At 47.3% G+C, this 17,331-nt stretch overlaps 1 protein-coding gene across 1 annotated transcript in view; it reads right to left on the reverse strand.

Moving 5' to 3' along the window:
• DDR1 (discoidin domain receptor tyrosine kinase 1) overlaps positions 1 to 17,331 on the reverse strand; it is a 286,593-nt gene that overhangs the window by 13,330 nt on the left and 255,932 nt on the right. Inside the window, exons 16-17 of the mRNA XM_086920718.1 lie at positions 12,236 to 12,470; positions 5,155 to 5,304 (exon numbers count right to left, since the gene is read on the reverse strand). Of these exons, the coding sequence (XP_086776844.1) occupies positions 5,155 to 5,304; positions 12,236 to 12,470 (385 nt within the window). The remainder of the gene's footprint in view (positions 1 to 5,154; positions 5,305 to 12,235; positions 12,471 to 17,331) is intronic.

Here is a 17,331-nt window from a genome sequence, read left to right on the forward strand (position 1 = left end):
GGGTTAGGAGGTGTGGGGAAAGGTGTAGTTTTTGGTGCAGGATTACAGACAGTTCCAGTAATCTGGTGTACCACGGTTGTCTGGCACAAGTTGGAGCAACTAGGATGAGAGTCAGTGAGTGTTGCTGCCATTTGCGCACCACCAGTGGAATGAGTGGAAGAGGCGGAAAAGCGTACGCAAATTTGCGTGACTAATTCATCCATATCGCATTGACTTTGGACAATGGGTGTGGATACCTGACAGCGAAGCTTGGGCATTTGGTGTTTTCGTGGGTTGCGAAGAGATCTATGTGTGGGTGCCCACACAGTTGGAAGAATGGTTGAAGAACTTGTGGATGAAGTTCCCACTCGTGAGTCTGTTGCGTTTGACGGCTCAACAGATCTGCTTTGCTTTTCTGGACTTCTGGAACGTGTTGGGCTAGGAGAAAAATGTTTTGAGGAATGGCTCATCTCCATATGCTTTGTGCTAGTTTGGAGAGTTGCAGAGAGTGTGTCCCGCCTTGTTTTCGTATGTAATACATTGCTGTCATATTGTCTGCGCGGACTAGGACAGCTTTGCCTACACCCACCCGCCAACTACGTTCATCTAATCAAGCCCTCGCCGCAATTCCACGCATCAATAGATCCACCATGGGAGGAAGATCTTTCTCCTACTTAGCGGCCAAAACCTGGAATTCCCTCCCCACTCACCTCCGCCTTACACAGAACCACCTCTCCTTTAGAAAGCAGCTAAAAACCTGGCTATTCGATAAGTAATCCACCCACCCTCCCCAAGCGCCTTGAGACCCTCTGGGTGAGTAGTGCGCTATACAAATTACTGAACTTGAACTTGAATGTGTTTCTGGAAGGAATTTAATGCTAGGAATATGGCTAGCAATTCTAGGTGATTGATGTGGTGCAACCTTTGTTGGGGTGTCCAAATGTGGAGAAGCGTGGCTCAATGGTTAGAGCGGCAGACCCTGATGCAGAGGTCTGGCCCGGGGCCAGGGTTCAATTCCCACCTCGGCGGGTCTTGGGCTCAATTTCCTCAGACCTGATAATTCTCGCCTCGGTGCCTAGTCTAATCATGGGCCCAACTCTGCAACACTGGGCAATAGCTTGCTTAATCTCCACAACAGCCCGACAGCGCTGGGATGCCTGGCTTCACCTTGGGGGGGCCCAGGAGTGGGCATTTCACAGGGAAAAGCCAGGAAGGGTTCCACAGCGGTATGCGTACAGAGCCAAGACGCCTCAGGGTATAAGTGCGCTATACAAGTACGAATTCATTTCATTTCACGTGTCCTGTATGGTGTAATGTAACAGATGAGCCCCCCAGCCGGAGAGCGATGCGTCTGCTGTTAGCACTATCTGAAGAACTGGCTCGATGAACGGTCACCCTTTGGAAAGGTTTTTGGTGTTCCACCACTGCTGAGAGCGATGCGTGCGACCGTCCACCAACACCAGATCTGTCAGCTGACCTTGAGCTTGGTTCCACTGACATGCTAAACATTCCTGTCAGGGACGCATCTGGAGTCTTGCGTGAGGGACTATGAATATGCAAGAGCCCATCATCCCTATTAGTTGCATAAACACTCGAGCTGGGAGAGAGTGTTGTGGTTGAAATTTTGTGACAAGGCTTCGTATGCTTGATATCCTGGCTGGACTGGGATATGCAAGTGCCTTTGAGGTATTTATTGTTGCCCCTAGGTATTGTTGTATGCGGGACGGTTGTAGGTGAGACTTTGGTTGGTTTATGGTAAACCCCAAGTCGTGAAGCAGTTGGATTGTAGCATGAGTGTGCTGTCTGCACTGGCTGTACGATTTAGCTTCTATGAGCCAGTCGTCTTGGTAGGGGTAGACATGAATTTGCTGCCTCCTTAGATGAGCTGCAACTACTGCTAGACACTTGGTGAAGACTCTGGGTGCTGCGGTGACTCAGAATGGGAGTACCTTGAACAGTACCTTGAACTGGTAATGCTGACCGTCCACTACAAACCTGAGATACTTTCTGTGAGATGTGTGAATGGGAATATGAAAGTAGGCGTCCTTGAGATCCAGAGTGGCAAGGAAATCGCCTTGTGCGAGCAAAATAAGAACCTGTTGAAGTGTGGCCATGTGAAAGTGGTCCGACTGTATGTACAGGTTTAGGGTTCTGAGGTCTAGGATGGGTCTTAGAGAGCCGTCCTTTTTTGGAATGAGGAACTACAGGGAGTAGAGCCCTGTGTTTTGCTGATGCCGGGGTACCAGTTCTATTGCATGCTTTTGCAGAAGGGAGATGACCTCCTGTTTTAGCAGTTATCAATGATCCAGTGACATTTGATGCTGCCTAGGTGGTATGTTTGGGGGGGGGGGGGGTAGAAGTGAGTTTTAGACAGTAACCTGTTTGAATGATTTGTCTCACCCACCTGTCTGTGGTGATGTTAGTCTAGACAGGAAGGAACAGGAACTGTTGTATTCTCCCCCGACAGAGTGGAATGGTCCTGGGGGAACGGAGGGAAGTCATTGGGTAGGGATGGAGGCAGATCGGGTATTGTTGGTTTTGCCTCTACCTTTGTTGTTGTTGCCTCTGTAGCCTCCTCTTTGGTAACCTCTGGTGAATGTAGATTGGGTGGGAGCCTTGTAAGAGGTGGAAGGGTTGTCAGATGAGTAGCCTCTAGAGGTGCCTTTGTAGAAAGAGCAATAAAAAGAATGTCTGGGAGCTTGCGATTGCAAGGCTCCCATAGATTTGGTTGTGTCTTTCTTCATTTTCTCAAGTGAAGAATCTACATTAGGTCCAAATAAGTGTTCCTAATCGAATGGTTGATTTAAAATGGAGGTTTGTACTACCGGTTTAAAACCTGAAATGCGTAACCAAGCATGTCAACGCAGAAGTACACTTGTGTTGACGGCTCTGGAGGCTGTACCTGCTGCATCTAAAGCACAACGAATGGAGGTGTTAGTGATGATTTTTCCCTCTTGTAAGAGGCCATTGGCCCTGTTCTTATATTTGTCCGGTAGGTGTTGCAATAGGGTCTCAAGTTCATCATAATGTGCCCTATCATACCTGGCTAACAGAGCTTGAGTGTTGGCGATACGCCATATGGTAGGTGCTTGTGACGCAGTTCTTTTGCCAGAGACGTCTAGTAATTTAGACTCTATTGGGGGGTGGAGTATCCCCTGATGTCTGAGAATTGCCTCTCTTCCTAGCATTGGAAACTACTAGTGAATTTAAAGGTACTGGACCTTTAATATAAGCTGGGTCCCCAGGAGCAGCTTTATACTTTTTGTCGATCCTGGGGTTAATAAATCTAGCCCTTACAGGATCTTTAAACACTTGAGGTGCATGCTTGATGACCCCTTTTAGCATGGGTAAAATAGAAGTGGACCTTCGTGAGGTATCAAAAGTGTCCATTAGGAAATCCTCTTCCACCGGGTCTGTGTGTAAGCTAACTCCATGGTATTGGGCAGCTCTGTGAAGTAGCTAATTAAAACCCGTTGTGTCCTCTGGAGGGAAGGCCTAGAGGGGTAGATACTCCTGTGGAACATTAGAGACATCTGGGGTGTTCTAGTCGTCCCAAGGATCAGGGGAAGAAGGTGGACTAGGGTCCCCTAATGGCTCCTCATCCACACACCCCCCTTCATCAGAAGTGTCATCATCATTCCCTGGTGGAGGAGATGGTATAGGAGAATGGTGTGGTGGGGGAGAAAGTGGAGGAGGCGGTGGAGGAGGTGGTGGAGAAGGGACCCTGAGGCAAGATGTGGCAATGTCCTTCTTTTTAGGTGGTGGAACCTGTGGAGGCATATCCAATGGTCTTTTTCTTGTACTTAGAATGAGCTGACCAGTTTTAGGGTCTTTTAGAAGAGTTTTTTGTCGAGAATTTGTAGTAAAAAGCTCTTCTGATGGAGGCAGTTCTTTCGGGACCAACTTTTTCAGTTCGGTAGACTTTGGTACTGACTCCAGGACAGTTTTGTGGTCTTTTGACTTCGAACCGTGATGTTTTAAAGTCTCTGTGGCTGTTTGTGGAACCGGTTGTTTCTTTGGTTTGAGGCCGTTTTCAACTCCGAAGGGTGTGGATCCGGACTTTTCAGGAGCTGCTTCTTGCTCGGTTCCGAGTGTGTTTTCGGAGTGGATGGGTCGGTGCTTATAGATTTCGGTGCCGAATGCTTGGATGTGGAGTCATCGATCGGCACGGAGGAGGAGGGCGGCTCCTTTTTTGGTGCCGTGTCCGGGTACCGGTGGCAGGCTGACTTGAGCCCGAGTAGCCTGAAGGCTTACTAGGTTTCTTTGCAGAGTCCAGGGCGGGGCATGGGAAGCTCTCTCTCGGTGTGTACCTTGGCCCGAAGGTGAAGGTGTGACTGAAGCCTTTTTTGAGGGTGTATGGAGGGAGTGAGGGTCGACGTGTTTACTTACGACCTGTTGCGCAGGAGTGATTTCTTCGACATCGGAGTCCTCTTCGGAGCCGCTGCCGAAGGGTTCTTGGATTCACTCCTGTTCCGGCACATCGACGCCCTCCTGGAAGATGTCGTCGGGAATGGGTGTCGACGAGCGAGCCATTTTCCTTTGAGCTCGACGATCCTGAATGGTCTTCTTGGAGCGGAAAGAGGCACAAGCTGCACAGTCTCTGACCTCGTGCTCCGGTGAAAGGCAGAAGTTACACACCTCATGCAGATCGGTGTGGGGAATCTTTGACCGACATTGAGGGCACTTTTTGAATGGAGTCCTTTCCATGAGCCAGATGCTAAGGCCCAAGTAGGCCCGAAGGCCCTCATCGACGATCGGAATCGAGGACTTAGACGTTGAAGAGATGCGCAACGACTGGGGATCGCGATCGAAAGCAATACCGTAGAAAGGATGAAAGATTGCGTGTCGAAAGTAGAATCGGTAACGATACCAAGCTGGAGCGCGACAAAGACATCCAAGCCCAATGGCGGAAAAAAACAATCTGAAGATGGAGCTGATGCCCATGCGCACTGTAGTCCAATAGAGGAGTCACCTATCTTGTGACTTCCAAAGACTTTTCCAGGACAAAAACAAAGTGCAAACATCCAGGCCCAACACCAGATGGCGATCTATGCACAGTGTGTGATCTGCAGCTCATATGCCTCGAACATACATACATACATATATATATATATATATATATATATTGCCCCTTATGCCCAGATGTCTCTGCTGACCCGAAGACGGTTCTCTCACCTGCTTGCCCTGATCGCGAAAGAATTCGCCTGCGTTCTCGATCACATGCTCATCGGTCAGCTGGCTGTATGGCTGCTCTTTGCACAGCATCAAGATCTCCCACAAGGTGACCCCGAAAGCCCACACATCACTGGCAGCCGTGAACTTTCCCTGTGGGGAGATGAGATGAGAGGATACGGGGTGTCACCCAAAGCAGAAGCCTCAGCATCGAGTTAAGGGAGCAACTCAAAGTGAGAGAATGAGGAATAGGGAGCGATATTGAGGTGGAATAAAACGGGTAATATGAGGTAAAGAAGTAGGGACAGGGTACAGAAGGAGGCACAGGGTACAGAAGGAGGGGCAGGGTACAGAAGGAGAGCAGGGTACAGAAGGAGGGACAGGGTACAGAAGGAGGGACATTTGTATAGAAGATTGGACAGGGTACAGAAGGAGAGACAGGGTACAGAAGGAGGGACAGGGTACAGAAGGAGGGACAGGGTACGGGACAGGGTACAGAAGGAGGGACAGGGTACAGAGGGTCAGGAGGACCAGGAGAAGATGGATGAAGATTAAGGTCTGGGAGGTAGAGAAGGAACAGAAGAGCCGAGCTCCAGGAGAAGAGTGTGGGTGGGAGGGGAGGTGAGACTAGGGATGGAGGTACAGAAGGTACAGCTGAAGAGGCAGGAACAAGAGTAAAGGAGGTACAGGGGAGGAGGAGTCAGAGGAGGGGAGATGCAACTTAACATGCAGAAGGAATGAGTTCAGGGGAAGAGGAGACACAGGGAGTAAGGGTGGACGTAGTCGAAAAAACAAGAATAAAAGTAAAGGGGAAGAGGAGAAACAGGAGGTAAGACCTGGCTTAATACATAGAAGTATATCAGAAATACAGAGCACTTTCCGCACTCCAACCACTAGATGGCAGAATATGCACAGCATAGTGAATCAAGAAAGATTCACGCTGCAAAACATAAGTATATGAGTGCAGGGGGAGAGAGCCAGAGGAGGTAAGGATGGATTTAAACACAAGTATATGAGTGCAGGGGCACGGAGGAAGAGGAGGTAAGGATGGACTTAAACACAAGTATATGAGTGCAGGGGCACGGAGGAAGAGGAGGTAAGGATGGACTTAAACACAAGTATATGAGTGCAGGGGCACGGAGGAAGAGGAGGTAAGGATGGATTTAAACACAAGTATATGAGTGCAGAGGAGGAGAGGCAGAGGAGGTAAGGCTGGACTTAAACACAAGTATATGAGTGCAGGGGAAGAGAGGCAGAGGAGGTAAGGCTGGACTTAAACACAAGTATATAAGTGCAGCCTCGCCAGGGGAATCAGGTTTCGCAACCTCCCACAGAAAAAAAATAAAATAAATACAGAGCACTTTCTGCACTCCAACCACTAGATGGCAGAATATGCACAGCATAGTGAATCAAGAAAGATTCACGCTGCAAAACATAAGTATATGAGTGCAGGGGGAGAGAGCCAGAGGAGGTAAGGATGGATTTAAACACAAGTATATGAGTGCAGGTGAAGAGAGGCAGAGGAGGTAAGGATGGACTTAAACACAAGTATATGAGTGCAGGGGCACGGAGGCAGAGGAGGTAAGGATGGACTTAAACACAAGTATATGAGTGCAGGGGCAGAGAGGCAGAGGAGGTAAGGATGGATTTAAACACAAGTATATGAGTGCAGGGGGCGAGAGGGAGAGGAGGTAAGGCTGGACTTAAACACAAGTATATGAGTGCAGGAGCAGAGAGGCAGAGGAGGTAAGGATGGATTTAAACACAAGTATATGAGTGCAGGGGCAGAGAGGCAGAGGAGGTAAGGATGGATTTAAACACAAGTATATGAGTACAAGGAGCGAGAGAGAGAGGAGGCAAGGCTCGACTTAAACACAAGTATATGAGTGCAGCCTCACCAGGGGAATCAGGTTTCGCAACCTCCTACAGCAAAAAAATAAAAAGAAATACAGAGCACTTTCCGCACTCCAACCACTAGATGGCGGAATATGCACAGCATAGTGAATCAAGAAAGATTCACGCTGCAAAATATAAGTATATGAGTGCAGGGGGAGAGAGCCAGAGGAGGTAAGGATGGATTTAAACACAAGTATATGAGTGCAGGTGAAGAGAGGCAGAGGAGGTAAGGATGGACTTAAACACAAGTATATGAGTGCAGGGGCACAGACGCAGAGGAGGTAAGGCTGGACTTAAACACAAGTATATGAGTGCAGGGGGCGAGAGGCAGAGGAGGTAAGGCTGGAGTAAACACAAGTATATGAGTGCAGGTGAAGAGAGACAGAGGAGGAAAGGATGGACTTAAACACAAGTATATGAGTGCAGGGGGCGAGAGGCAGAGGAGGTAAGGCTGGAGTAAACACAAGTATATGAGTGCAGGGGAAGAGAGGCAGAGGAGGTAAGGCTGGACTTAAACACAAGTATATAAGTGCAGCCTCACCAGGGGAATCAGGTTTCGCAACCTCCCACAGAAAAAAAATAAAATAAATACAGAGCACTTTGCGCACTCCAACCACTAGATGGCAGAATATGCACAGCATAGTGAATCAAGAAAGATTCACGCTGCAAAACATAAGTATATGAGTGCAGGGGGAGAGAGCCAGAGGAGGTAAGGATGGATTTAAACACAAGTATATGAGTGCAGGTGAAGAGAGGCAGAGGAGGTAAGGATGGACTTAAACACAAGTATATGAGTGCAGGGGCACGGAGGCAGAGGAGGTAAGGATGGACTTAAACACAAGTATATGAGTGCAGGGGGCGAGAGGCAGAGGAGGTAAGGCTGGAGTAAACACAAGTATATGAGTGCAGGGGGTGAGAGGCAGAGGAGGTAAGGCTGGACTTAAATACAAGTATATGAGTACAAGGAGCGAGAGGGAGAGGAGGTAAGGCTGGACTTAAACACAAGTATATGAGTGCAGGAGCAGAGAGGCAGAGGAGGTAAGGATGGATTTAAACACAAGTATATGAGTGCAGGGGCAGAGAGGCAGAGGAGGTAAGGATGGATTTAAACACAAGTATATGAGTACAAGGAGCGAGAGAGAGAGGAGGCAAGGCTCGACTTAAACACAAGTATATGAGTGCAGCCTCACCAGGGGAATCAGGTTTCGCAACCTCCCACAGCAAAAAAATAAAAATAAATACAGAGCACTTTCCGCACTCCAACCAATCGATGGCGGAATATGCACAGCATAGTGAATCAAGAAAGATTCACGCTGCAAAATATAAGTATATGAGTGCAGGGGGAGAGAGCCAGAGGAGGTAAGGATGGATTTAAACACAAGTATATGAGTGCAGGTGAAGAGAGGCAGAGGAGGTAAGGATGGACTTAAACACAAGTATATGAGTGCAGGGGCACAGACGCAGAGGAGGTAAGGATGGACTTAAACACAAGTATATGAGTGCAGGTGAAGAGAGACAGAGGAAGTAAGGATGGATTTAAACACAAGTATATGAGTGCAGGGGGCGAGAGGCAGAGGAGGTAAGGCTGGAGTAAACACAAGTATATGAGTGAAGGGGCGAGAGGCAGAGGAGGTAAGGCTGGACTTAAATACAAGTATATGAGTACAAGGAGCGAGAGGGAGAGGAGGTAAGGCTGGACTTAAACACAAGTATATGAGTGCAGGGGCAGAGAGGCAGAGGAGGTAAGGATGGATTTAAACACAAGTATATCAGTACAAGGAGCGAGAGGGAGAGGAGGCAAGGCTGGACTTAAACACAAGTATATGAGTGCAGCCTCACCAGGGGAATCAGGTTTCGCAACCTCCCACAGCAAAAAAATACAAATAAATACAGAGCACTTTCCGCACTCCAACCACTAGATGGCGGAATATGCACAGCATAGTGAATCAAGAAAGATTCACGCTGCAAAATATAAGTATATGAGTGCAGGGGGAGAGAGCCAGAGGAGGTAAGGATGGATTTAAACACAAGTATATGAGTGCAGGGGTGAGAGGCAGAGGAGGTAAGGATGGACTTAAACACAAGTATATGAGTGCAGGTGAAGAGAGGCAGAGGAGGTAAGGCTGGACTTAAACACAAGTATATGAGTGCAGGGGGCGAGAGGCAGAGGAGGTAAGGCTGGAGTAAACACAGGTATATGGGTGCAGGTGAAGAGAGACAGAGGAGGTAAGGATGGACTTAAACACAAGTAAATGAGTGCAAAGCACAGAGGCAGAGGAGGTAAGGATGGACTTAAACACAAGTATATGAGTGCAGGGGAAGAGAGGCAGAGGAGGTAAGGCTGGACTTAAACACAAGTATATAAGTGCAGCCTCACCAGGGGAATCAGGTTTCGCAACCTCCCACAGCAAAAAAAAAAAAAAAAATACAGAGCACTTTCCGCACTCCAACCACTAGATGGCGGAATATGCACAGCATAGTGAATCAAGAAAGATTCACGCTGCAAAATATAAGTATATGAGTGCAGGGGGAGAGAGCCAGAGGAGGTAAGGATGGATTTAAACACAAGTATATGAGTGCAGGGGTGAGAGGCAGAGGAGGTAAGGATGGACTTAAACACAAGTATATGAGTGCAGGTGAAGAGAGGCAGAGGAGGTAAGGCTGGACTTAAACACAAGTATATGAGTGCAGGGGGCGAGAGGCAGAGGAGGTAAGGCTGGAGTAAACACAGGTATATGGGTGCAGGTGAAGAGAGACAGAGGAGGTAAGGATGGACTTAAACACAAGTAAATGAGTGCAAAGCACAGAGGCAGAGGAGGTAAGGATGGACTTAAACACAAGTATATGAGTGCAGGGGAAGAGAGGCAGAGGAGGTAAGGCTGGACTTAAACACAAGTATATAAGTGCAGCCTCACCAGGGGAATCAGGTTTCGCAACCTCCCACAGCAAAAAAAAAAAAAAAATACAGAGCACTTTCCGCACTCCAACCACTAGATGGCGGAATATGCACAGCATAGTGAATCAAGAAAGATTTACGCTGCAAAACATAAGTATATGAGTGCAGGTGAAGAGAGGCAGAGGAGGTAAAGATGGACTTAAACACAAGTAAATGAGTGCAGGGACACAGACGCAGAGGAGGTAAGGATGGACTTAAACACAAGTATATGAGTGCAGGGGCACAGACGCAGAGGAGGTAAGGATGGACTTAAACACAAGTATATGAGTGCAGGGATGAGAGCAGAGGAGGTAAGGATGGACTTAAACACAAGTATATGAGTGCAGGGGAAGAGGAGGCACAGGAGGTAAGGATGGATTTAAACACAAGTATATGAGTGCAGGGGGCGAGAGGCAGAGGAGGTAAGGATGGACTTAAACACAAGTATATGAGTGCAGGGATGAGAGCAGAGGAGGTAAGGCTGGACTTAAACACAAGTATATGAGTGCAGGTGAAGAGAGGCAGAGGAGGTAAGGCTGGACTTAAACACAAGTATATGAGTGCAGGGGTGAGAGGCAGAGGAGGTAAGGATGGACTTAAACACAAGTATATGAGTGCAGGGATGAGAGCAGAGGAGATAAGGCTGGACTTAAACACAAGTATATGAGTGCAGGGATGAGAGCAGAGGAGGTAAGGATGGACTTAAACACAAGTATATGAGTGCAGGGGGCGAGAGGCAGAGGAGGTAAGGATGGACTTAAACACAAGTATATGAGTGCAGGGGGCGAGAGGCAGAGGAGGTAAGGATGGACTTAAACACAAGTATATGAGTGCAGGGATGAGAGCAGAGGAGGTAAGGCTGGACTTAAACACAAGTATATGAGTGCAGGTGAAGAGAGGCAGAGGAGGTAAGGCTGGACTTAAACACAAGTATATGAGTGCAGGGGGCGAGAGGCAAAGGAGGTAAGGATGGACTTAAACACAAGTACATGAGTGCAGGGATGAGAGCAGAGGAGGTAAGGCTGGACTTAAACACAAGTATATGAGTGCAGGTGAAGAGAGGCAGAGGAGGTAAGGCTGGACTTAAACACAAGTATATGAGTGCAGGGGAAGAGGAGGCACAGGAGGTAAGGATGGATTTAAACACAAGTATATGAGTGCAGGGGTGAGAGGCAGAGGAGGTAAGGATGGACTTAAACACAAGTATATGAGTGCAGGGATGAGAGCAGAGGAGATAAGGCTGGACTTAAACACAAGTATATGAGTGCAGGGATGAGAGCAGAGGAGGTAAGGATGGACTTAAACACAAGTATATGAGTGCAGGGGGCGAGAGGCAGAGGAGGTAAGGATGGACTTAAACACAAGTATATGAGTGCAGGGGGCGAGAGGCAGAGGAGGTAAGGATGGACTTAAACACAAGTATATGAGTGCAGGGATGAGAGCAGAGGAGGTAAGGCTGGACTTAAACACAAGTATATGAGTGCAGGTGAAGAGAGGCAGAGGAGGTAAGGCTGGACTTAAACACAAGTATATGAGTGCAGGGGGCGAGAGGCAAAGGAGGTAAGGATGGACTTAAACACAAGTACATGAGTGCAGGGATGAGAGCAGAGGAGGTAAGGCTGGACTTAAACACAAGTATATGAGTGCAGGTGAAGAGAGGCAGAGGAGGTAAGGCTGGACTTAAACACAAGTATATGAGTGCAGGGGAAGAGGAGGCACAGGAGGTAAGGATGGATTTAAACACAAGTATATGAGTGCAGAGGAAGAGAGGCAGAGGAGGTAAGGATGGACTTAAACACAAGTATATGAGTGCAGGTGAAGAGAGGCAGAGGAGGTAAGGATGGACTTAAACACAAGTATATGAGTGCAGGGGGCGAGAGGCAGAGAAGGTAAGGATGGACTTAAACACAAGTATATGAGTGCAGGGGGCGAGAGGCAGAGAAGGTAAGGATGGATTTAAACACAAGTATATGAGTGCAGGGGTGAGGGCAGAGGAGGTAAGGATGGATTTAAACACAAGTATATGAGTGCAGGGGTGGGAGGCAGAGGAGGTAAGGCTGGAGTAAACACACACAAGTATATGAGTTAAATGAAAGAGTAAAGGGGAAAAGAGAGGAGGTAAGATTGGACTTAGTATTCAAAATGATATGAGCGCAGGGGTAAAGAGGCAGAGGAGGTATGGTTGAAGTTAACACAGACGAGTGGAAGAGGTACAGTAGTTGAAGGACAGCAGGACAGTGAGGTCCCTCTCACCATAAGGATGCACTCCCACGCCATCCAGCGGATAGGTAGCACGGCGCGGCCCTGGATGCGGTAGTAGTCGCCGGCGTACAGGTTGCGGCTCATGCCAAAGTCCGCAATCTTGATGGTGTTGTTTTCTCCCACTAGGCAGTTGCGGGTCGCCAGGTCCCGGTGTACAAAATTCAGAGAGGCCAAGTATCTCATGCCAGAAGAGATCTGAGAGGCCACATGAATGAGGCTGGGATAACTGCACAGAGAGGAAGAGGGGGTGGGAAGGTAGAGGGAAAGGGAACACATGTAGATTACTAGGTGATGGCAGAAAAAGACAAGTTTAATACCTACAGCACCTGAGCTCTCTGTCTAAAGGCCAGATTCACCCCAGACTACACTCCTCTGCCAGTGAGTGAGTGCCGCAGCACTCTAGGAGAAGCGTTGATGCAGTTTTATGCATTATTATATTTATGTATATATACATCTCGAGGGCTAGGCCACAAGGGCAGTGCATAATGTACAGAAACATGTAAAGGATGAAATTAGAGAAGCGGTAAAAGTCAAAACTGAACACACAGTAAGAAGCCGTTGTAGGCTCGACAGTCTCTGGTGTAGAAGCTATGAGTCATCTCAGTCTAACATTCTGGCAGGCTCAGTATGTTTCCTAAACACGCACACCAGGTTGCAAGCCCACCTTACATGCCTGGGTTTTGTTCTGCCACGGGTACGATCTTTTTTACCTGAACCTCTAGCTAGGAATAATGACTGCTGGCTCTCCCTGGTAAATCATCTCATTCCTGGGGTCTGAACCATGTGCCCATTACCCAATGCCTTCTTCACCTTAGAACCACAGTGACCTCATATCATGAGATGCTTCTGCATAACGGACTGCACAGTAGACCCACTTGCCACTGGTTGCATCCTTCCCATATGGTAAGTGGGGCAGTGAATCTGAACGGCCAGTTGGCCTGACAGCCACTGTTTCTGGCTATTAGCTGGGATAGTGAGTCAAGTTATCATGTTCATAATTTGGCTTCAAGGAGCTCTGTACCATAGCACAAAGGAAAGGACTTGACAAGAGTTAGGAAGTTCGCTGTTTCCCTTGAGAAGGGGCCAGATCCCAGAACTGAGGAAGAGACCTGCTGTTGCTTAAACCAGATAAAATAAGTGATTAGACTGCCCGGCATGATGAGAACGAGCCTCATTCAACCCAAATCTACAATCCTAGCTGTTCCAGAAGCTGCTGAGAGGAGCTCCGGTTGTAGGGAGTCATCCGAGATTGGAGAGATTATGCTGATGGCCAACACAACCTGAAGATCTCAAACGCCAAGACTGTAGCCCCATCTCCCAAAGTAAAGCCCGAACGCTCATGGTTAGGCTATCTCGTTTTAGGTTTAAACCTATAATAACTGATAAAACCCCACAGAAAGGAAAAATCAGCCATCACCGGTGTAAACATATAAACACTGAAAAAACACCTTCGCAACCACAAACTAAGTGCCATTCAAAGAAAAGAGCAGGTGAATGAAATAGTCATTTTTATTTCTTCCTGAAGGGGCCAATTCAATGCAACTTTGTTACACAAGGCAGCAGCACGAAAGACGGGGTCCCCCGCACCAGAAAGACTAGATCGAGAGGACGCTCCTTCTCCTTCTTCATTGCCCGAGCCTGGAATGCTCTGCCGCTCCACCTCAGACAGACAGCATCGCTCCCCATCTTTGCAAGAAACCTCAAAACCTGGCTCTTCGATAGACCCCCCCCTTGATCGACTGGAGCCTGCTTATCCCACACCACCCCCAGCGCCTTGAGACCCTTACGGGTGACTAGTCGTCCTTAACAAATGCCTGATTGATTGATTGATTGATTGTTAAAGATGCTTGAGTTTTGTTGCTTAGGGATGTCACTAAAATATTGTCTCTTCTTGCTTCTGCTTTTTTCAGTTTTGTGGTCTTTGGTCAAAAGATGCAGTGTTTCGAAACATGTTTTGGGTCTTATTTAGTTATTTTTAAAAATGTAGAGAATCAGGACATATCAAAATCATATTTGATATTTGGGCTACATTTGATTTCACTGATAGGTAAAATGGCTGGTTTCATAAGAATCTTTCCCAATATGTACCATCACATTTACCCACAGACAGAGAATGGCTGAAATTCTTTGATATATCAGCCACCTTTTCTAGCGAGTCAGTATTGATTGTAGCTGAATTGCCAAACACCCCAGGCTTTAAACATTCAATGCAAGGTGCAGTGACAGGAATATGTGAAAAGAATGTTGTTACCAAGCATCTGAGATAGTGATGAAAACATAACACCAGACGTTGGTAAACATGGAACGCAGTGCCACTTGGAATGCTGCTAGAAAACGTTCCTATCAAGTTCAATAAAGATTAGAGTTATATTGTTTGTATGTGCAGACATTCAGCTACGTATATGGAAAATGTTGTGTGATGACCTGTCAAAATCAATACCTGAGCAGAAGTGCCTCCCTGTAAGAGATCCTTGCCATTTGTTAGATGACATACTGAAAGCATCTTTACAATCTTCAGAGTTAATGAAGAATGCTATTGACTTTGCAGTCTATTCTGGTGCACTGTTTCATTACGCCCGGGAACTAAAATGCAAATATTTCTCATTTTGTGCTTTGTCTGGCGTCAAGGAAAGAGTCATCCCAACTGTGTCATTTAGCCGGTGGTTCTCAGGCCTAGAGGCTGTGAATGCCATATTATCCACATGGCAACCGTTTACGGAATGCGATGATCTTTGGTCACATATTGATAGTGATGTGAAAAAGTACAGTCTACTGCAAGCTTAGGTTTTTACAGGAAAACATGACTGCTGTAGCGGACATAATGAAAATATTGGAGTCTGAAAACACCCTTGTCTACCAAGTGTTCAGCGTAATTGGTGTAAATGTGAAACATCTCGTTAAGGGTAGGCGACACTTTTAGTGACTTCGGCACAGCAACATGCTCCATGTTAGAATTCTTGCCACTTGGTAAGCAAAGAAATGTTGAGGAGCAATACAGGAAATGTTATTTTACAGTCTATGGGAAATGGCTTGCAATGATGCACAGAAATACCGCTTCACCAACCACGGCATTTGAAGTCAATGAAGCCTCACTGAGGTACTCTCCACAAGTTCTAGATCCCTTCTGAATTTTCTCCAGACTTTGTAAAGTACTTCTTAATTTTTGATTGCTTCAATAACTTTTTTTTTTGTTGCAGAGTTTTGTAAAGCGCGAAATTGACCCGAATCAGGTATCAGAGCGCTTTACATAGCACAAGTTACGTTACATGAGGACACACTTTTGTTTTTGTTAGGCACGGGGAGATTAAGTGCTTTGCCCAGAATTACAGGATGTTTCAGCGTCATTACCGAGACTCGAACAAAGTTCCTCAGGTCCGAGGTCGAGCGCCCTAGCCGTTAGCCTATTCAACCCATATGTTGGAGAATATGTCCTAGACAATCACAATGTTTAGGTGCACCAGTACTGACTATGTCATCGGACAAAGTTAGCAAATTGTGTACTGGCTGTTTTGGTGTTGCCCGTCTCAAGTGCCAATGTTGAGATGGCCATTTCACAGATAAAAGTTTACAAAGGAAGGAAAGAGCGAGTGTGCATGACCAAAGACTCACTGAAGAAGTTTTGTTGTATGGTGTACTACAATAAGTTTGATTTGTAAAAATGTATTTGGACCTCATATACCCTGTACACACACTGTCGCTACACATGCACCATCAGTGCAGAAAGCAAGCAATAATTAAAGGCAAAACATACCATGAACACCAGAAAAACACTGTTTCTGTTGTTTTTAATGTCGCGAAAATGTGTATCCGCTGATAATTTTTTTAAGGTATTGAATAAATGAAAAAAACCACCAGAATTTACTAAAATAGAAACTGAAAACAGGAAAGCCTATTTAACTATTTTGTTTAATCCAGGCTAAATGTGGAGGGTTTTATGCCTTGGATCAGGCTGTTCCTGCATTACATCAAGGATCGGCCCCGGTGGAGATTTCGGTCGGAAAGTGAAACACTTCGGTGACAGTTGTTTCCATCTAGGTGCGGCTGTGGTTGGATCCCAATGATATGTTTCTGTTTCGGTGCCGAAAGTGATGTTGGAGGCATTGTAGATCCGGAGGTTGAGGAAGTGGAGGCTCCGGCCATAGGTCGAGCTTTCAGAGCCTAGCCCGAGGGCGGAGCTTCCGAGTCAGTTTTTCGGTGTGCGCCATGGCTCCTTTGCAGTGGTGGGCTGTAAGCAGTCTTTTTGAACGGAGCCGATGTTTTGGGCTTTGGATCAGGGGTAAGAGTACTCACTGTCCGATGCTTCGGTGCTGGAGTGTGGCTGAGTCCTGATCGGAACCGGTCTGAAAATCAGAATCATGTATAGATAATAATTCCTCTTGTGCTGTGGATGCTTCCTCATCTCCCTCATGCTGTCAACCGAAGATGTCCGGCACGCCGCACGTTTTTTTAAGCTGCATTTCTTGGCTTCGAGCACGTCCATCTCGAAGTCGCCCTCATCCTCCTTGACCTCTCCGCAGCCTTCGACACAGTCTGCCATAGCACCCTTCTACAGCGCCTCAGAAACATCGGAATCCAAGGAAAAGCACTGGAATGGATCACCTCGTTCCTCACCGGAAGAACCCAGAGAGTCCGCCTCCCACCGTTCAAGTCAGAGGCCACTGAAGTCATTTGCGGCGTGCCACAAGGATCTTCACTCAGCCCCACCCTATTCAACGTATATATGAGCCCCCTCGCGACCATCGCACGCCAACACAACCTCAACATCATCTCCTACGCCGATGACACTCAACTGATCCTCTCACTCACCAAAGACCCTCTCACCGCCAACACCAACCTACATGAAGGAATGAAAGAAGTCGCCGAGTGGATGAAGCACAGCTGTCTGAAACTGAACTCAGACAAAACAGAAGTCCTTATCTTAGGTACCTCTCCCTCCGCCTGGGGCGACTCTTGGTGGCCAGAGGCCCTAGGAAAAGCACCCATCCCGACTGACCACGCACGGAACCTGGGTGTCATCCTGGACTCCTCACTCTCAATGACCAGACAAGTCAACGCCGTCTCATCATCCTGCTTTAACATTCTCTGCA

Source organism: Lissotriton vulgaris, chromosome 5 (assembly GCF_964263255.1).
Source record: "Lissotriton vulgaris chromosome 5, aLisVul1.2, whole genome shotgun sequence".
Taxonomy (NCBI): Eukaryota; Metazoa; Chordata; class Amphibia; order Caudata; family Salamandridae; genus Lissotriton; species Lissotriton vulgaris.